The sequence below is a fragment of the Myotis nattereri genome (genome assembly GCF_964212035.1).
Source record: "Myotis nattereri genome assembly, chromosome: 16".
Classification (NCBI taxonomy): Eukaryota; Metazoa; Chordata; class Mammalia; order Chiroptera; family Vespertilionidae; genus Myotis; species Myotis nattereri.
This window is the reverse complement of record NC_138091.1, coordinates 20,619,855-20,639,690: the sequence shown is the minus strand read 5'-3', so window position 1 is coordinate 20,639,690 and position 19,836 is coordinate 20,619,855. Positions and strand designations below refer to the sequence as shown.

Here is a 19,836-nt window from a genome sequence, read left to right as displayed (position 1 = left end):
TAAAATAGCAGAATCCAGGCACTTTCGCTCTAGGCAGCACTGACGTCTAAGGAACTGACCTCTTGTTTGAAACCATAGGCATTTTAAACTACATTTACAACTACAGAACTGACACAACACACTCCTTGCCAATTTAAAAAGGTCAGTACACCTAACATTGGAATGATGTATAAGGCATAGAACACTATTCTACACGGTTGGCAAGGCAGTAAATTGATGCAGCCTTTCTTGATGGCATCTTGCTAGTTACCGAGGCAGTCTGTCTCATCTGACATTTACTCATTCAACAAATATTTATTGAGCACCTTTTAAGGTGCCAGGCACCATTCTAAGTGATGAGAATACAATAATGAAGAAGACAGTACCCTTCTAGACAGAAGAGATAGTCAATAAATAAGAAAATAAATAAATTTTGTATAGTGCTATGCGTTATTTAAAAAATAAGCATGGCCCTAGCCCGTTTTGCTCTGCGGGTAGAGTGTGGCCTGAGGCCTGAAGGGTCCTGGGTTCAATGTCTACCAAGGGCACATGGGGGGGGGGGAGCTCCATCCCCAGTAGGGGGCATGCGGAAGGCAGCCAATCAATGATTCTCTCTCACCACTGATGTTTCAATCTCTCCCCCTCCCTTCCTCTCTGAGATCAATAAAAATATATTTTTAAAAATAAAAAATAAGCATGGTAATTTGCTAGAGGGTGACATGGATTGCAGTGGGGACTTCTTAAAAAGAAAGCCCTCTCTCAGCAGATCAATGATTCTGTCTCATCATTGATGTTTCTCTCTCTCTCTCTCTCTCCCTTACTCTCTAAAATCAATAAAAATCTTTTTTTTTTAATGTCCTCTCTGAGGATGGAAAGATGATGTCATTCATACAGAATCAAAAGAAAGTTTCTCTAAGTGGAAGCAGCAACGTGTGCAACAGCTCTGAGGTGGAAATGGGCTTGCTGGAAGATAGAAAGAAGGCTAGTTTGGCTCAAGGACAGAGAAAGAGAGGAAATGTAATGGATACCTATGGTATGTGTTATGCTAAGAGAAGTGAATATGGGCCAGGTCATGTGGATTCTACTAGACTGAAGTGCAAAATGGGATTTCATTTCCTTCACATAATATTTGGGAGCAACTGAAGGGTTTTAAGCAGGGAGTGACAAAAACTGACTTAACAGCCCTAGCTGTTTTGGCTCAGTGGATAGAGCATCAGCCCGGGAACTGAGGGATCCCGGGCTCAATTCCGGTCAAGGGCACATGCCTGGGTTGTGGGCTCCATGCCGAGTGGCAGGTGTGCAGGAGGCAGCCGTTCAATGATTCTCTCTCATCATTGATGTTCCTATCTCCCTCTCCCTTCCTCTCTGAAATCAATAAAAATATATTTAAGAAGAAAAAAAGAACTGAGAAGACCACTCTGGTTGTGAGTGGAGAAGGGACTTAGAGGGCTAAGAGGGAAGCAAGGAGAGCGATAAAGAAGTCACTGTGACATAGCCAGGTTGCTCAGTTGGTTGAAGCAACACCCTGTACACCTATCAGGTTGCAGGTTTGATTCCCAGTCAGAACACATACCTAGGTTTCAGGTTCGATCCCTGGTCAGGGCATACAGGGGAGACAACTGATCAATGTTTCTCTCTTTCTCTCCCTTCCTCTGTCTCTAAAATCAATAAAAAACATATCCTCCAGTGAGGATTAGAAGAAGGAGAAGGAGGAGAAGGAGGAGGAGGAGGAAGAGGAGGAGGAGGAGGGGGAGGAGGGGGAGGGGAAGGGGAAGGGGAAGGGGAAAGGGAAGGAGAAGGGGAAGGGGAAGGAGGCAGCGTTGTAAGAAGCCATCATAACAGGCCAGGTAAGAGAGGATGGTGGGGGAAAAAATGAAGATGGTGACTGGGACCAGAATGGCACTGGAGATAAAGCAATAGAGGAAGAAAAAAAAATAACCCAATGGATTAATGTATTTTGGAGGCAGAATGCCAGGACTTGAAGAAGGATTAGATAGAAAGCAGTATGAAAAGAAAAAAGAAGACCCTTGCACTACAGGCTTGGATTTGAGTTTTATTATATTCAAACTAGAGGCCCAATGCACGAAATTCGAGCAAGGGGCTTGGGCCTTGTAGCCCCGGCTTCATCCGGAAGGTCATCCAGAAGGACGTTCAGCTGTCGGGTCTAATTAGCATATTATGCTTTTGTTATTACAGAAGACTAGAGGCCTGATGCGGAAAATTTGTGTAAGAGTAGGCCTTCCTTCCTCCAGCTTCTGGCACCAACTTCCCTCTGGCAACCAGGACCCAGGCTTCACTCCAGCACCCGGGACCTGGGCTTCCCTCCAGCCACTGGCAGGCACCCAGGACCCAGGCTTCCCTCGCAGTCCCAGCTTCGTCTGGAAGGTCGTCTGGTCTAATTAGCATATTATGCTTTCACTGGTATTATTATAGATTATTAGATTATCTTTGTGCACAAAATAGTCTTATTGTTATTCTGATGCGGCATTAAATTTATAGAAAATTTTCAGAGAAATGACATTTTTAAAGGATTTTTAAAGTGTTTATTGATTTCAGAGAGAGAAACATCAAGGTGGGTAACATCAACTGGATGCCTTGACCAGGGATGTAACCTGCAACCCAGGCAGGTTACAACAAGGCATGTGCCTTGACTGGGACTCAAACCAGCGAGCTTTTAGTTTATGGGACAACATTCCAACCAATTGAGCCACACCAGCCAGGGCAATAAATTACATCTTTATAGTAATGGTTTTTCTCAGAATAGGGCATATCTTTTCCATTCTTCCTGGCCTTTATTATCTTTCTAAAGTTGTCTTTCGATTAGTATCTTTTAATACAATAGTTTTCATTCCATGCAGACCACTTACTTTTCAGTTCCAAAAGCACTTTAGATATGTAGCAATAAAGATCTCATTACCTTCTGGTCATGACCCTTTGACAAAAGTGATTGATGAGTCTACAAGAAATGTTTAAATATTGAAATAGGTCAGTGGTTCTCAACCTTCCTAATGCCACAACCCTTTAATACAGTTCCTCATGTTGTGGTGACCCCAACCATAAAATTATTTTCATTGCTACTTCATAACTGTAATTTTGCTACAGTTATGAATCGTAATGTAAATATCTGATATGCAGGATGTATTTTCATTGTTCGCGACCCACAGGTTGAGAACCGCTGAAATAGGTGAACAGTGAACTTAGAAGTTGGTGCTAGAACTGAAGGTGGGGAAGTGGCATCTGGTGGGCAAGGCCTGTGTTTAACCCTTAAAGATGATCTCATGCCCTAACTGGTTTGGCTCAGTGGATAGAGCATTAGCCTGTGGACTCAAGGGTCCCAGGTTCAATTCCGGTCAAGGGCATGTACCTTGGTTGCGGGCACATCCCCAGTAGGTAGTGTGCAGGAGGCAGCTGATCGATGTTTCTCTCTCATCGATGTTTCTAGCTTTCTATCCCTCTCCCTTCCTCTCTGTAAAAAAATCAATAAAATATATTTTTTTAAAAATGATCTCAGACCATGCCGTGTGGCTCAGTGGTTGAGCATCCACCTGTGAACCAGGAGGTCACAGTTTAATTCCTGGTCAGGGTAGGTGCCTAGATTGGGAACTCGATCCCCAGTAGGGGGCATGCCAGAGGCAGCCAATCTATGATTCTCTCTCATCAATGATGTGTCTATCTCTCTCTCCCTCTCTCTTCCTCTAAAATAAATAAAAATATATTTAAAACAAAACAAAAGAAGATGATCTCAGAAACAGTCTTGTGTGTATTACTTTTTGTTGCATACAAAAGTGGAGGGGGGAGTGTGAAGTTGGTTCATTTGGGGAAGATAGCAAGAGTATGGAAAAGGAGATGGAAGAAGAAATACTGTAGCTCCTTAAATCCAAAATGTCAGTCATCCACCATCCTCCCAAAATCCAGTCAATTTTGCCCTAGAAATAACTCGTCAGCCTGGCCTCTCTTCTTCCCTCCACTCTGTGGTTCATCATCTCCCCTCGATTAGTTGTAGACTACAACAGCCTTGCTGCACTCCCTCCACCCTCCACATTGCCCGGAATTATCTTCCTAAAAGAGACATGCCATCATGCCACTCCTTTGCTTTAAGGAACACTACTGGACCCATGTGCCCTCCTCCAGAGAAGCGCCTCAGTGTCATTCCTTTTTACCTGTTACACAAAGTCCTTCACACTGTTCCAGTCTTCCTTCTCAGCCTTCTCTCTCCTTGTCTTACCCCCACAATCACTTCAGAACAGGCTGTGCCTTGCCTTTCTCTGCATTTGGAACGCCCTTTCTCAGCTTCTGCCCACCATTCATAAAGATTGTCCTCAAATGTCCCCTCCTCTGGACAGCCTGCACTCCTCCACCCCCACCTCAGCAAAACCCTCATAGTAGCTGCTTTGTCTTCTGAGTCGTAACTCCATTATAGCATTCCTGGGATCATACTTATTTATGTGTTTCCTCAAGTATCCTAGGAAGGCAGGAGTCCTGTTCATTCATGTCTGTGTCCCCATCGCCCTAGCATAGTGACTGGAACAAAACAGGCACGGGTAGATGGAAGAATGTTAGCTGCCATGAGCGGATGGAGGAGTTGAGGAGTCCGAGAAAGTAGGCAAAGTAATCCTGCAAAGATCAAAGACAGACACCAGGGGGAGCTGACACACCACAATAAAGAAGTGGGAGGGCTGGCCCCGAAAGCTGCCAGCACTGGAGTAAGCGGTGCGCACCGAAAGCACGCATCCCCCGGCCGGAACCGCTCAGCCACGTGTGCATCCCCTCGCCCTCCGCCCAGACCACGCTTGAGCTCATTCTACAGCCCCCACCGCCTCCACCGCCCCACCAACCCCGTGTTCCCCACCGCCACTGAGAAAGCAAACAAAGGGGAGGAGACTCCTGCAGGGTTCTGGATGCCGGGAGCCAATCAGAGGGCTCTATTCTCCCGGAAGGCGGGCGCCTCCGTTTAAGGGAGCCCAATCAGTTCCTCGGGGAGGGTAAGGATGGGGGAGAATGGGCGGGAAGAGCTGGGAGTTGGGAGGGACCCCCGAGAGGGATGGGACCGGCGGGCGGGGCGGAGCCAATCACTGTGCGTGTCTGAGAGGAGAGGGCGGGCTGCGTGGCAGCGCGCGCGATCCGGGCTGACGCATCTGGCCCTGGTTCCCCAGGATCCGGGGGCGGAGGGGGGGCAGGGTAAAGGGGGCCTAGCGGGGAGGGGGAAGCGGAGAAAGAGTCTGGGGCGCGCGTGCGCAGCGGCGTGGGGAGGAGCAGGGAGGAGCAGGGACCTGGCAGCGGACTGGGAGGCTGCGAGCGAGCCGTGAACCGGGCGGGCGGCGGGTGCGCGCACCATGGGGGAGAAACCCGGGACTAGGTAAGGGAGGTGGGGCCGCTCGGCGGGACGTGGGCGGCGGCTCCGGGCGGGTGTTGGGACGGTCTACAGACAGGGACCCTGGGGAGAGAGAGAATCGGGAGCCTGGGGGGCAGCCATCTGGGGCCGCACGCCTAGGTCCTCGGGGGTAGTGCGGGGGTACACGCATGCCGGAGGAGTCCCTGCAGAAAGCGAGTGCTCAAGGGACCCAGGAAACCGGCGTCTGGGTTCAGGCAGGGATGTGGGGTCCGGCGACTCGGTTCTCCCTTGCAGGCTGCGATGCCGGGGCGCAGGAAGGTAGAGCAGGTGGCCGGTCCCGAGGGGTCGGATATGGGCAGGCTGGATGCCGGAAGGGGGATCCCCATAGACTCGTGCTTAGCCACTAGGAAGCCTTCTATTCAGTACCCCACAGGCAGTGGGGCTGCCCCCACCTGTCCCGAGGGCCGGGTAGCTCAGCTTCCAAACTTCTGCCTTCCCCAGGGTTGCTAGGAGCAACAGCCTCATTTTAAGAGAGCTGAGCGCTTGGCGATCCTCCCCGCGTCTGGGCCTTACCCCTCTTCCCGGGGGTGAGGGGAGGCGGTATCTGCCCTGGGCACTCCATCCACTCCCCGGATGTTTTATGTGCAATCGAGGCTCCTTCCTTACACTGGCACCCCGAGTTCTGGTTTTTGATCTCTAGCACAATCCACTTCCTGTTGTGACCCAACACCCCAAGGGGGCAGTGGGCGAGTGCCTGAGGCCCTGGGGAGCAGGCGCAAGAGGAAAAGATTGGGGCTGTGTAGCTTTATCCAGAGGGGATCAGGAAGAGGGGCCTGGTCCTGGGCTGTCACTTCTGTAAAACAGTGCCATATCAGCCCACCACTCCCCGCCTATAGACTAGGAGAACCCAGGTTTCTGAGCACCAAGTCGAATCAGTATTGGGGAGAGATCATCCGAGAAAGGACTGGTGTCCTTCGGATAGCTTGGCCTTCTGTTTGGGGGTTAAACAACCCAGAGAAAGGGGAAGTCACTGAGGAGAGAGGCCCCTGATTTCCGTTATGTGGTTCGGGGAGAGGGAAGGATGGACCAAAGGGGGATTGCTGACTTGGCATAATTCCTCCCATCAAATTCTGGGCCACAGGAAATGTAGATAATAGCAGGAAGTGTGAGGGGGCATCTGCTTCTGTGCCCCCCCCTCTATGGTCACCCCCACACTCCGCCTCCTTGGCCAGCTTCAGTGTACACACGCTGCTTCTCCCTAGCCTGGCAGGAGGTTGGCTGGGTTAGGATCCAGAAGGCAGGTGCCCTGCAGCTGCTCCAGGGCAATTACCACAAACCGACACTCCACTTGGCCAACGGATTGTAGATGTCACAGTCCTCTGCCAGGGCTCCTAATAGGAAGAAACACTGGGACAAAGGAAAACCAGAAGCAAAGGAGAGGAAGAGCTGGATGGTGCCATAGCAGTCAGACCAAGTTGGGGCAAGAGGAGGGGTGCTCAGTCCAGCTGGCCATCATGGCAGTGTTTACTCTGCTTTACTGGATGGGGATACCCAGGGGACCTCCTTAACCTCTGCCTTATGGCCTTCGGATAGCTTGGCCTTCTGGGAAGAAGGGGCAAGTAAAGTGATTACAGCAGAAATGGGTGGTGGGGCTGGAGGAAGGAGAGGCCAGCTGGTGGGATTTCAGCTTCTCCTATCTGGGGACCCTTCCCAGAAGTCACCGCTGAGGCAGAGCGGATTGGGAGGTGGTGCAGCAAAGAACAAGCCCCCAAGTGGCCGGAGCCTTGGAGTTGCCAGCCACTTCCCCACTCTTCCAGCAGTGGGTGGAGCCCAGGCCTGGATTGTTGTAGCAATTGGGAAGGGAATCCCTTTCAACCCAACACACGTAATGCCAATTACAGAGGTAGGGCCGTGTAATAGTTCAGTGACTAAGAGCATGGACGCGGAGTCAGACCGCCTGTTTGTCTACCATTTACACCGTGACCTTAGGCAAAATACTTGACCACTCCTGGGCCTCAGGTTCCTCATTTATAAAATAGGAATATTGGGACCTCCATCGTTGGGTTACTAAGAGTATTAAATGAGATAACACACATGAAACGCTTTAAACAGGGCTGGGTGTATTCACGCAGTAAATGTTAGCATCATCGTCATTTCGTATGCCTGGCATTGTGTTGGGGATACCTAACGGAATAAGGCCTCTGATGCTCACCATCTGTCTAGTGCAGCAGGCAGTACACAGCTAACTGCCCTGGCATGGTATCATGCCACACATAACACATAAACAAGGTATGACATGAACCCAAAGGAGGGACCAGGGCCTGGGCTTGATCCCCTTTTTAAAGGAGGTGATACCTGAGCTGGACCTTGAAAGAGAAACAGGCTTTTAAGCTGCTGAGATTAGAGATGGGGAGAATTCGAGGTTAATGGAGTAGGGTCACACTTAGGTAGTGCCTAGAGTAGAAACCATTTTAAGGCAAAGGCTGAAGCCTGTCAAGGACTCCAGCTGTCTTTGAAGCTGGAGACCAGAGAAGATGGAAAGAGGGTTAGGTCTCCTGCAGACAATACTGCAACCTGCCCATTCAGGTCCCCTTGGGGGAGGTCCTCTGGGAAGAGCCAGGGTGGTTCCTGTGGCAACCAGCGGCCATTGCGTGGAGGAGGGGAACTAGGGGAACTAGTGCGGGTGGAGGGGGGTTGCCGTGACAACCAGCTTTGAGGGGCTGCCAAGATGGGAATGTTAAGGACCTCTGGTTACCTTTTTGGGGGAAAAGTGGGAGGGGGGAGGGCTGGACAAAGCCCCAAAGCCTCTAGGCAGGGATCCTGGGTGAGCTCTGCTGCTGAGGATGGGGAGGGATAAGGTCCTGGCATCCGGGTCCCTGCTGAGTCTGAGGGAGGCAGTGGGGTTTCCCTTTCTGTTTTGTTAGGGTCTTCAAGAAGTCGAGCCCTAACTGCAAGGTGAGTCTCCCACAGTGCTTCTCTTCCTGACCCTCCCGGGGCCCTCAACAAGGCCCAGCCTGCCCCTCGATGATCCCCAACCCCTATCTACCCACTTCCTGTGACAGCTGAAAGCCAACTTCCTTCCCTCCAGAAGCCCCTTGCCACAAAGGCTGCTCCGCCTAAGCCAGCCACAGGGCTGGGTGGGGACCGGCCCCTAAGCAAGACCGAGGGGGAGGAGCCAGAAACCCATGCCTGCAGCCCTCAGGCCATGGCCCATTTACCCCAGAGCCCCTCTCTGGCTGTGACCCACAAACCCACATGCACAGCCCACACATCCGATTGCTGTGCAGAGATGCGAAAAGATATTAGGGAGGAGCTAAAAAGCCTCAAAGCGGGGTGGTCTTTCGAGGCCCCACCACCTCCCCTTCCAGCTTCCTGGGAGGAAACCAGGACCCCTGGACATCCCAGCCTGGGAAGGCCAGGGGCAGGACAGCCCTTGTAAGGCGCTGATGCCCTACCACCCTCCTACCCAATCTTCCCTGTGACCCCTCTCCATCCTCAGCTCACTGTGTACTTGGGCAAGCGGGACTTTGTAGATCACCTGGACAAAGTGGATCCCGTAGGTAAGTGTGCCCGCAAAGGGGCATCTTGTCCCCCAAGAGGAGAGGTCCTGGCGGGAAATCAGCTCACATGTCCCTTTCCTAGATGGCGTGGTGCTTGTGGACCCTGACTACTTGAAGGACCGCAAAGGTACTGGCCCCCAACTCTAGGGGCTCAAGGGGAGGTGGGGGAGAATGTGAAATGGGCTGGCACTGAGAGGGGCCCCAGAGAGAGGGAGGGCTGAGGCACAAGCCAGGTGTAGGATTCAGGCAAGTCTTCGGCTGCCGAGAAGCAGCTGCTGCTGGGCCCTGGGAGGACTGGAGAAGGGGAGCTCCTGACCACCACGTTGCCCTCCCTTGCCAGTGTTTGTGACCCTCACCTGCGCCTTTCGCTATGGCCGTGAAGACCTGGATGTGCTGGGCTTGTCCTTCCGCAAAGACCTGTTCATCGCCACCTACCAGGCCTTCCCCCCAACGTCCAACCCGCCCCGGCCCCCCACCCGCCTGCAGGACCGGCTGCTGAGGAAGCTGGGCCAGCATGCCCACCCCTTTTTTTTCACAGTGAGGATGCCCCCCCCGCCCCCCACACACACACCTTTTGCAGGGCAAGGGGTCTGGGACTGTGTTTGGGGTGTGAAGCACCAGTTATGGGCAGATCTGGAGGAAACAGGAAGGAGGGACCCTAGACCCACCTCCCTTCAGGGCCCTTTCCTCTCTGCCTCTTCCTGGGCCTCTCCTTTTTCCTTCTCATCCCCAGGACTTCTTCTCCAGCCTCTTAAATGGAGATTGGGAGGAAGACTTGGGGGCTTCCAGGGGAACTGAAGTCTCCCCTTCCCTCTGCCACAGATACCCCAGAATCTGCCCTGCTCTGTCACCCTGCAGCCGGGCCCAGAGGACACAGGGAAGGTACGGGAGAGACGGTTCTGAGGCTGGTGGGGCAGAGTAGGGTCCAGCAGGCACATGAGCTGGGGGTGGGCTATGGAGAAGCCAGGATGGGATGGAGGGTAGAGTATTATTCCCAGTGGACATGGCTGTGTTTGGGATGGCCACTGCGCATGTGTGACCCCACTTCTTGCTCTTGACCTGCGTGTACCTGGGTATAAGGGCTCACCTTGCACAGCCAGGATGAGGCCTCTGCCAGGCGCCAGGCCTTGAGCAGGCAGAGGATGAGGGAGGGCCAGGCCCTCTGCTCCTCAGACCAGGATGGGGCAAGAGTTCCTGCCCAAGACTGAGGGAGGAGGAAGGAAGAAAGCGGTGGTGGTGGTGATGGCAGGGGCCTTGTGCAAGACCTGACTTTTCCTCCCCCTCTAGGCCTGTGGCGTAGACTTTGAGATCCGAGCCTTCTGTGCCAAATCACTAGAAGAGAAAAGCCATAAAAGGTGAGGGAAGCCACCTCCCCTGTGGTTTGCCCATTCCACCCCGGCTCCCAGGAGCCCCAGCCCCTGTGGGAGGTGGGAGTGGCTGCTTGGGTGTCTAAGGGATAAAACCTCACCCCCAGGAACTCTGTGCGGCTGGTGATCCGAAAGGTGCAGTTTGCCCCAGAGAAACCCGGCCCCCAGCCTTCAGCTGAAACCACACGCCACTTCCTCATGTCCGACCGGTCCCTGCACCTTGAGGCTTCCCTGGACAAGGAGGTGGGGTGTGAGAGAGTGATGCAGGCGCTACAGTGCAGGCCAGACCCTGGGGGAGGGGTGAAGCCACGTGCGAAGGTGGCGTTTTTTAAAGGAGGCTGCCTGAGCTAGCTGTGGAGAGTTGCTGTGGGCTTGGGTTTAGAGCAGGGGTCTTCAAACTACGGCCCGCGGGCCACATGCAAATACAAATATTGTATTTGTTCCCGTTTTGTTTTTTTACTTCAAAATAAGATATGTGCAGTGTGCGTAGGAATTTGTTCGTAGTTTTTTTTTAAACTATAGTCCGGCCCTCCAACGGTCTGAGGGACAGTGAACCGGCCCCCTGTTTAAAAAGTTTGAGGACCCCTGGTTTAGAGGGAAGAGGCCAAGCAATGTGTTTGTGTCTGGGCACACTGATAATGGGACCAGTGAAAACAACCAATTAATTTGACCTCCCTCCCCTCAAAAGCTGTACTACCACGGGGAGCCCCTCAGCGTCAATGTTCACGTCACCAACAACTCCACCAAGACTATCAAGAAGATCAAAGTCTCTGGTAGGAGGTGGGGGTTGGAACGTGGTCTTGGGGGAGGGAGTTGCCCACATGATCTGGCATCATCTCAGCTCAAGGGTCCTTTCCTCTCTGCCTCTTCCTGGGGCCTCTACCCAGCAGGGCTCAAAGAATTTAGGCTCTGCCCGGCCAGCATCGACCTATGGACCAGGGGTTCAGGGTTGGATTCCCAGTCTAGGCACATGCCTGGGTTATGGGTAGGGGATGTGCAGGAGGCAGCCGATCAATGATTCTCTCTCATCATTGATGTTTCTATCTCTCCCTTCCTCTCTGAAATCAACAAAAATATATTTAAAAATAAAGAATTTAGCCCTAACTGGTTTGGCTCAGTGGATAGAGCGTCAGCCTGCGGACTCAAGGGTACCAGGTTCGATTCCGGTCGAGGGCATGTACCTTGGTTGCGGGCACATCCCCAGTGGGGAGTGTGCAGGAGGCAGCTGATCGATGTTTCTCTCTCATCGATGTTTCTAACTCTCTATCCCTCTCCCTTCCTCTCTGTAAAAAAATCAATAAAAAAAAATATTAAAAAAAATAAAGAATTTAAGCGGTCCCAGAGTGAGATACAGATCAGGTGTTCACTACTACAGGGAGGACCAGGGGGTGGGGGGGAGGGGAGGGGCCTGGGCCCTTATCTTGTGGTCTGGAGTGGGGCGCTAGTCTTGGCTCCATGCAGAGCTGCTTGACCCTGCCCGCCCCACAGTGAGACAGTATGCCGACATCTGCCTCTTCAGCACTGCCCAGTACAAGTGCCCCGTGGCGCAGATCGAACAAGAGTGAGTATCAGAACAGCCCTGGGTCCCACCTTCAAGGGAGAAGAGTGGACCCGGGAGAATGTGAGGTGGGGGTGGAATTCTTCCCAAACCATCTTCACTTTCAAGGCCATTCTCTCCAGTCAGGTGGCTCTGAGCTGTTAATTTTCTTGAGCTGCTGGAGCCAAAACCTACTCCCTTGTGACTTGTGCCGAGAGAGAAGGGGCTAGCGATGGGGTTAGGAGTTGCCCCTCACCCAACCCGGCCGCTCCAATTGTCTTGTTCTCTTGTCCAGTGACCAAGTATCTCCCAGCTCCACGTTCTGCAAGGTGTACACCGTCACCCCGCTGCTCAGTGACAACCGGGAGAAGCGTGGCCTTGCCCTGGACGGGAAGCTCAAGCACGAGGACACCAACCTGGCTTCCAGCACCATGTGAGGGGGGCTCTGTGGGGGGGAGGGTTCTCTTGCAGCCCAGGAGATAGATATTCATTCAGTACCAGCCGTGTGCCAGGTTTTGCCCTAGGTGCCAGGCTCTATCAGTGAACAAAAGAGACAAAAGGCCTCTTACATTCTAGGGGAGGGAGGATAGACAAAGCAGATATAAAGCATGTTTAGTGACCAGTGTTCAGGAGAAAAAGCAAGGCCGAGAGAGGGGCAGGGTGTGTTAACTTTGAATAGGGCGGCTAGGGAAGACATAATCCACGGGTGAATTTTGAGTAAGAGCCCAAAGGAAGTAGGCGATATGGACGTGTAGGGGGAGTGTTCCAGGCAGAAACTGCAAACACAGACCCAGAGGTGAGCGGAGCCGGTGTGTCTGAAGAAATCCGCTGCCAGCCTCTATGTGCACTGCACGACCACTCAGAGCAAGCCTAGAGGCCAGCACAGTGAGAATGAACTACAAGGACAAGAGTAGCAGGTGGGGTTGGAGAGCTAATGAAGAGCAAGACAGTGCAGGGCTGTGAGGTCACAGGACTTTAGCTTTTATTGGGAGAGAGATGAGCAGCCACGGGAGGGTTCTGTGCAGAGGAATGGCGTGCAGGCCTTGGCTATGACAGCACAGCCTATGCTGCTGGATCCTTGCGGCTGGTGTGAGTTTGTGGTCCTGCTCAGGGTCCCGATGGGAGCCCTAAGGGTGGGCTAATGTGCCGGGCTGTGGGCCATGATCCAGCTCCTTCCCCCGATTGCAGCGTGAAAGAGGGTGCCAACAAGGAGGTGCTGGGGATCCTGGTGTCGTACAGGGTCAAGGTGAAGCTGGTGGTGGCCCGCGGTGGGTGAGTGTGTTGGGCAGCCCGGGGTGGGGCTTGACGTGGTTTCCTCCAGCTCTGCGTTGTCATCACCTCTCATTCTGCCTCCCTCCCTCCCCAGGGATGTCTCAGTGGAGCTGCCTTTTGTTCTTATGCACCCCAAGCCCCATGACCACGTCACCCCCCCCAGACCTCAGTCAGGTAAGCATGTCACCCCAAGCCCCAAAGGGAGGACCCGAAGCCAGGCCAGTGGAGAAAGCTGGTCCTACCCACCCAACCATCCACTTTCCTCCTCCGCTCAGCTACTCCTGAAACAGATGCCCCTGTGGACACCAACCTCATTGAATTTGATACCAAGTAAGTCCCTCATCCCCTCCCTTCCTACCTTTGACTCTTGGACAAAGATTCCCATAATACTCAAATCTACCTTCTACCCCTCCCCCGCCATTTTTTCCTCTTTGTGGGGAAGGATGGTTGAGTCATCAAATCACCTGCCCCTTCTTTGTCCCTTCCTGCAAATATCTCCGGTCCCATTGCCTCTCTAACACCTCGGTCTGTGGGCGGAGAGTGGGAAGTTGAGAAGAGGGTCTGAAGCCCTCGCCTCAACCCCTACTTTCCACCACCAAGCTATGCCACAGATGATGACATCGTATTTGAGGACTTTGCCCGGCTTCGGCTGAAGGGGATGAAGGATGAGGACTACGACGACCAGTTCTGCTAGGAAGGGGGTTGGAAGAAGGGAGTGGATGGTGCTGGGAGAGGTAGGGGCAGGACCAAGATCCCCACTGTCATTGGGGTGGGTCCCAGCCCCTTTTCCCTTCCCCTCCTTCCAGCAGCTTCCTCAACCAACCTCTCCCCTCCCCCCGTCCCTCTCCTATTTCCCCCCCCCTCCCCCCCATACGCACTGGACCCATCTCCTGTTGAACATGGGCATTAATGTTTTGACTACAGCTGTGCTACCCCAACCCCCCAGTGGGTGGCAAGCTGTGTTCATACCTAAAATTTTTGGAGGGGGATGCTGAAAAGAGGAGTGATAGTAGGAAAAGGGGGGAGAAAGAACTGCACACTCATTCCCTCTTGTCACTATCTGCCTCCCATTCCTTCAAGCTGAGACCCTTGGCAGGGGCAAGGCCACTTCTTTGTTTCTGAGCATAAAGAATAAACCTTTTAATAGGCATGCGGGTGCGTGTTTTCTCTGTAGCGTTGGAGGAATGTGCCCATCCATGAGTCTGTTAGCTTGTGGGTGAGGACCAAACCTCTCCCCTGTACCCACATGGCACCTGGCCCACAGGTCGTCAAGTACTGTTTATTGAGTGACTGGGCTGTACCTGTGTCCCAAGGTAAACATCGACACCTAATTTGGGCAGTCCAAATTCAAGGGCACAGTTTGGAAAAAGCCACCAAGCTTAGACGCTTCCTTGTTGCAGCCCCCACACGTGACCGCAGGGCAACCTGTTCTGACCTAGCGCATCCGCTGCCACTGCTCCTGAGGCTACTGGAGCAGCCCCTTCCTGGGGCTCAGCGGCAGCCTCGCCAGACCGAAGTCACACTCTCCGTGGAGCCTGGGACTTACATTCGGACATGGAGGCCAAGGCTTTAGGCAGCCAGAGAGTCATGCTGCCGTGGGCAAGTCCGAGCAGCAGCATCCAACTCTGATGTTCATCAGAGACTCCCTGAGGCTTGGCCAAAACCCGAGGCTGAGCTGGAGAGAGTAACACTCCACTGACATTCCTTCCCTCCACCACCCACTCCCGCTCCTGTAGCACAGACTTTCTCTCCTTTTCCTCTTTAAGGCTCATTCATCCCATGAATAGTCTCGATTTTAAGTCCCTATTATGTGCCAGGCATAGCACAGGGACATAGCAGTGACCTAACCAAACATTCAATCACTCCCTAATTATTTAATTACAATATCTGTGCTCCAAAGGAGGACACGAGCTGTAAGAACACGTGACAGGAGCTCTGACCTAGACTGGGGCTTGGGGAAGAGTTTCCTGGAGGAAGTGACCTTTGAGCAGAGAACTGAAACATCAGGGGGGAGGTCCACATTCCAGGCAATGACAACACCACGAGTGAAGGCAAAAAGGAACAGCTTATTCAGGAACTGGAAGGCCAGAGGGACTACAACAAAGAGCCACAAGCAAAGTAGCTCCAGATGTGGCTGGTAAGGCAGATAGGACAGCCCATACAAGCCGATTACAGCTCATAACACCTAATTAAGTCATTATTTACCTACAGGCTTTAAGCCAGCGGTTCTCAACCTGTGGGTCGTGACCCCTTTGGCAGTTGAACGACCCTTTCACAGGGGTCGCCTAAGACCATCCTGCATATCAGATATTTACATTATGATTCATAACTGTAGCAACATTACAGTTACGAAGTAGCAACGAAAATAATTTTATGGTTGGGTCACAACATGAGGAACTGTATTTAAAGGCCCAGAAGGTTGAGAACCACTGCTTTAAGTGCTGCCAAAATGCCAATGATCTTGCCTACCACAGTAGCACCCCCTGCACCCCCTGGTCTTTGTCACATCCCTGACTCCCATGAACCTGCTCCTCGACCTCTGAGCTTTGGGCCCATGGATGTCAAACTTCGGGTGAATCAGAAGCCTCTGGAATGCAAAAGGAAAACAGTCCCAGGCTCTCCCTGCCCAGATTCCAATTCAGTAGTCCCAGGAAGAATCCATGAAATCGGGATTTTGAATTAGCACACATTGTGAGAAACAATGCCTTTTTTCTTTTAGCTTTGTATGTTTTTAAGAAGATAAAAACATGTGGATGGTTTTTTAAAAAATTTCAAACAGTAAACGGTGAAAAGAAGGCACCCTCCCGCCTCTGATTCCAGTCTCCCATTTCTCATTCCCAGAGGTAACCACTATCCCAGTTCTTTGATTACTCTTCCAAAGATATTATTCAAACTCAGTCATACATACATGACTATACATTTCCTCCTTATTTTAAGTACAGATCGTAGCATACTATGAACACTCTTCTACACCTTTTTTCCTTTAGTAATGTAGCTAGGAGAGCATTCCCTTAACAATACACAGAGATCTACCTTTTATTTTTTTAATTTTTTAAAATATATTTTATTGATTTTTTACAGAGAAGAAGGGAGAGAGAGTTAGAAACATCGATCAGCTGCCTCCTGCACACCCCCCACTGGGGATGTGCCTGCAACCAAGGCACGTGCCCTTGATGAGAATCCAAGCCAGGACCCTTCAGTCCGCAGGCCGACGCTCTATCCACTGAGCCAAACCGGATAGGGCTTACCTCATCCTTTTAAAGAGCTGCATAGCTTCCCATTGCCTAGATGTCGTTTATTTTTACCAGTTTCCTATCAATAGACATGGAGGAGGTCCACTCTTGCTAATTCAAACAATATTACAGCAATTGTCCTTGAAGATATGTCCTTCTGCCCATGTCAAGTATATCTGTAGAGCAAATTCATAAAGCAGAGTTGGTGGGTTAAAGACGGTGAGCATCGTTTTTATCACTGCCGATCAAACAGGTGACATGTGGCATCACCCTAGTTTCAATTTGCATTTTTTTGTTTAGGAGTGAGGATGAACCGGATTTACTGGTTACTGGGTTGATGTCAACCCGTGGTCACTGGCGCCAATTCAATGCCAGCAGGAACCCCCAATCTGGGGTGCGGTGAAAAGGGAAATTTTATTCAGTGCAAAACAGCTCAATTGTGATACAGCTGGGCTGTGAAAACAGCATGACCTGAAGTGGCCCTGGGGCCTCACTGATCTGCTTTGTGCTGGTCTGCTCGGAGGAGACATCTTCAGTGTTTTAGCTCCAGCCAGGGAAACACGGTCTTCAGTGGAAAGTGTACTCTCAGTGCAGCCAGAGGGGGCCTAACTTATATATATAGAGGGACATTCCGCCCTGGTCCCTGATTGGTCTATTCTCATGCAAATGAGGACTCCAATTTCTCACAATTTGATTGGTCCAAAAACCAGTCTTAAAAAAACAAAACAAAACAGTCTTTATTGGGCAGAATGGAGCTTCTCTGGTTGGTGAAGCTGATGGGGGGTGGGGAGGAGGGTACAGCTGTGCAGCTCCAATTGGATGGGAAAAGCCTCAGTTCTATTGGTTGAAATAGGATTCCAGGAACTCCTTTATAAGGGCTGGCTCAGGTGGCAGAAATACAGTGCAGGATTGTTTTTGTTTTAATTTAGGCCCAGTTAGCCACCAGGAGCCCATCTTAGTAGGTATTTTCTTTCTCATGATCCACAATGTTATCTTCTTAATGTACTCTAAGAGCTTTTTTTTAAAAAAAAATATTTTTTTTATTGATTTCAAAGAGGAAGGGGGAGAGAAAGAGAGAGAGAGAGAGAAACATTAATGATGAGAATCATTGATCAGCTGCCTCTGCACACCCACATGGAATTGAGCCTGCAATCCAACCCAAGCATGTGCCCTGACTGGAATTAAACCGTGACTTCCTGGTTCATAGGTCAATGCTGAACCACTGAGCCACGCTGGCCTGGCCAGGCCCCAAAGAGTTCTTTATGTAGTAAGGAAATTAGCCCTTTGTCATAAATTTTGCAAATATTTTTCACACTTTATCTTTTTAATGTTTCTAGTTCTTTTTTTTCTTTTTACTGAAGTCAAATTCATATAACATAAAGTTAATCATTTTAAAGTGTACAGTTCAGTGGCATTTAGTATATTCACAATGTTGTGTGACCACTTCTAGTTTCAAAGTATTTTATTTCTGGTATTTTTAATGATTCATAAGTTTTTAATTTTAATGTAGCATATTATCATCATGCTTTTTTAATGGCTTCCTTTTTTTTTGTCACAAGCTCTTGACCCTTTGTTTCCTCACAATTTGACACTTCCTTTTCTTTCCAGACTAAGTTCAAGATTATCATATCCACCACTATCTCATCAGCACCCTCAACTCTTGCTCCTTTCACAATACACGCTCTCAAACCCCACCCTTGGCTCTGTTGACCATCACCCTGCCCTTCTCCACTCCAACACTGGGCTGCTGAGCACTGCCAGAGAAAACTCACACAACCATAAGCAAATATTTTTTTAACATGTCCTAGGTGCACCCACACTGTGCTGGATACAAATTTGGGGCCAGGACAAACTTACGGTCTCCAGCCCCCGCTGGGCCCTCAATATCTGACAACCCTTTGTCTCACTCCCTCTCCTGCTCCCATCCTACTAATCTTCCAAACCTTCCACATATTCACAGTGACTTCCCCTTCTGTTTTTCACAGACATTAAATGATGAGGGATGAAGGATTTCAACTTCCTACTTCCTACCAACAAACAATGACATCTAAACCAATTCTCCGAGACAACCAAGGTTAAGATGCCTTCTCCAGTACAAAGCTAATCCCTCCACCTGTGCTCACACTGCTCCCTTCCCATTCCTCTCTCTTCGACCCCTGCCTCTCCCTACTGGTTCTTCCTCCATGGTAAATAAACCCATGCAAGGCTCTTCTACTAAAGAAAGGAAGGGAGAAAGGGAGGGAGGGATGAGGAAAGGTGGGAGAAAGAAAGGAAACCAAAGGAAAAACACTCCTCCACGCTTAATTCTCTTTCACAGTGAAATCTATCTGTATTTCCTCTCTTTTCATTTTTATTGTTTTTATTTTCAAAGTTATATATGCACATAGTTTGAGGCTTCAGGTAGGGCTACAAGGTCTATTACAATAAAGAGTCGACCCTTCTCCCCTCCAATTTCCTTCTCAGAGGCAACTACTTTCACCTCCTGTAGATGTTTCTTTTAGTATTTCCCTCCATATCTCTAAACAACACGTTCACTAATTTTTGTTTTTAAGCACCATCTACTGGCTTCCCTCCATGTAAAGTGAAACCTGAGCTCCCTTTCTTCCCTCTGCCCCACCATGGATCACTTTCCATCCTGCCCCTGCATGCTATACTCCCAAGAGAATTATATCAGTTAGGGCTAGATCAATATTCACTATTAGCTTATGTAATGTCATTCATAGCTGTCATGTGATCTCGATCTAATGCCTTTCTCTTCTTCCATAACTTTATTTTCCCTGAATCTCGTTTACAAATTTGATTATTCTCGGAATTTATCACTAATTCTGCCCTATACTCATCCAAAGGTTTATATATCCTCTCAATTCATTCAAAACAAAACAGATGTTCACTTCTCATCTCCTTGAAAAAATTCTCTAGGAGCCTTCCAATCTGGGTCTAACTCTAATAACCTCCTGAGAAAGGGTACGTGGGAGAAAAATTTGAAACCCTTTATCAAAGTGTCTTTATTCTGTCTTCATTATTGATAGTTTGGCTGTTGTGAGAGTCTAGATATCACTTAAAATCTATTCTTACACGGTACTAGAACAATAGCTGGCCACCTAGGTAAAAACTGGATTTCCCTAATCCCAAAGTTGGTTGAGACTATATGACTAAGTTTTTTTCAATGGAATGTGAGTAGAAATTATATGGGCCACTTCCTAGTCAGACCTGAGATTGGTATAACTCTACATTTTTTCTTCCCCCTCCCTGCCAGCTTCTACCCAGGGATGGCAGACACCCAGGTTTGACGTTGAGGACAGCAATGCCCTAAAGTGTTTCTCAGATTTTACTATGCAAACTGATCACCTGGGGATCTTCAAACACAGATTCAGTAGGTCTGTGGCAGTGGGGCCTGAGATACTGCATTTCCAACAAGCTTCTAGGTAATGCTAATGCTGCTGGCCTACAGACCACACTTTTCAGTATAAGACCCTCAAGGATGACAGAGTGTACTGCTAGCCTTGGTCTCTGTATGATTTGTGGAGCACAGTGAACTACCCATTTTTTTTGGAAG

At 50.3% G+C, this 19,836-nt stretch overlaps 1 protein-coding gene across 6 annotated transcripts; it reads left to right on the top strand.

Moving 5' to 3' along the window:
• The first annotated feature begins 5,146 nt into the window (after positions 1-5,146).
• On the top strand, positions 5,147-14,197 carry ARRB2 (arrestin beta 2). Of its 6 annotated transcripts, none has more exons than XM_081109349.1 (15): positions 5,195-5,335; positions 8,236-8,266; positions 8,811-8,871; positions 8,954-8,998; positions 9,212-9,408; positions 9,694-9,753; positions 10,159-10,226; positions 10,346-10,481; positions 10,927-11,011; positions 11,727-11,799; positions 12,071-12,208; positions 12,964-13,047; positions 13,142-13,221; positions 13,323-13,377; positions 13,648-14,197. In XM_081109349.1, the coding sequence occupies exons 1-15, from the start codon at positions 5,313-5,315 to the stop codon at positions 13,739-13,741; spliced, it is 1,230 nt and encodes a 409-aa protein (XP_080965475.1). In that variant the 5' UTR covers positions 5,195-5,312; the 3' UTR covers positions 13,742-14,197. The 6 variants fall into 6 exon arrangements, with proteins under 6 accessions (XP_080965479.1, XP_080965475.1, XP_080965476.1 ...); XM_081109351.1 differs by having other exon boundaries at positions 5,224-5,335; positions 8,210-8,266; XM_081109353.1 differs by lacking the exon at positions 9,212-9,408 and having other exon boundaries at positions 5,147-5,335.
• The last annotated feature ends 5,639 nt before the right edge of the window (positions 14,198-19,836 follow it).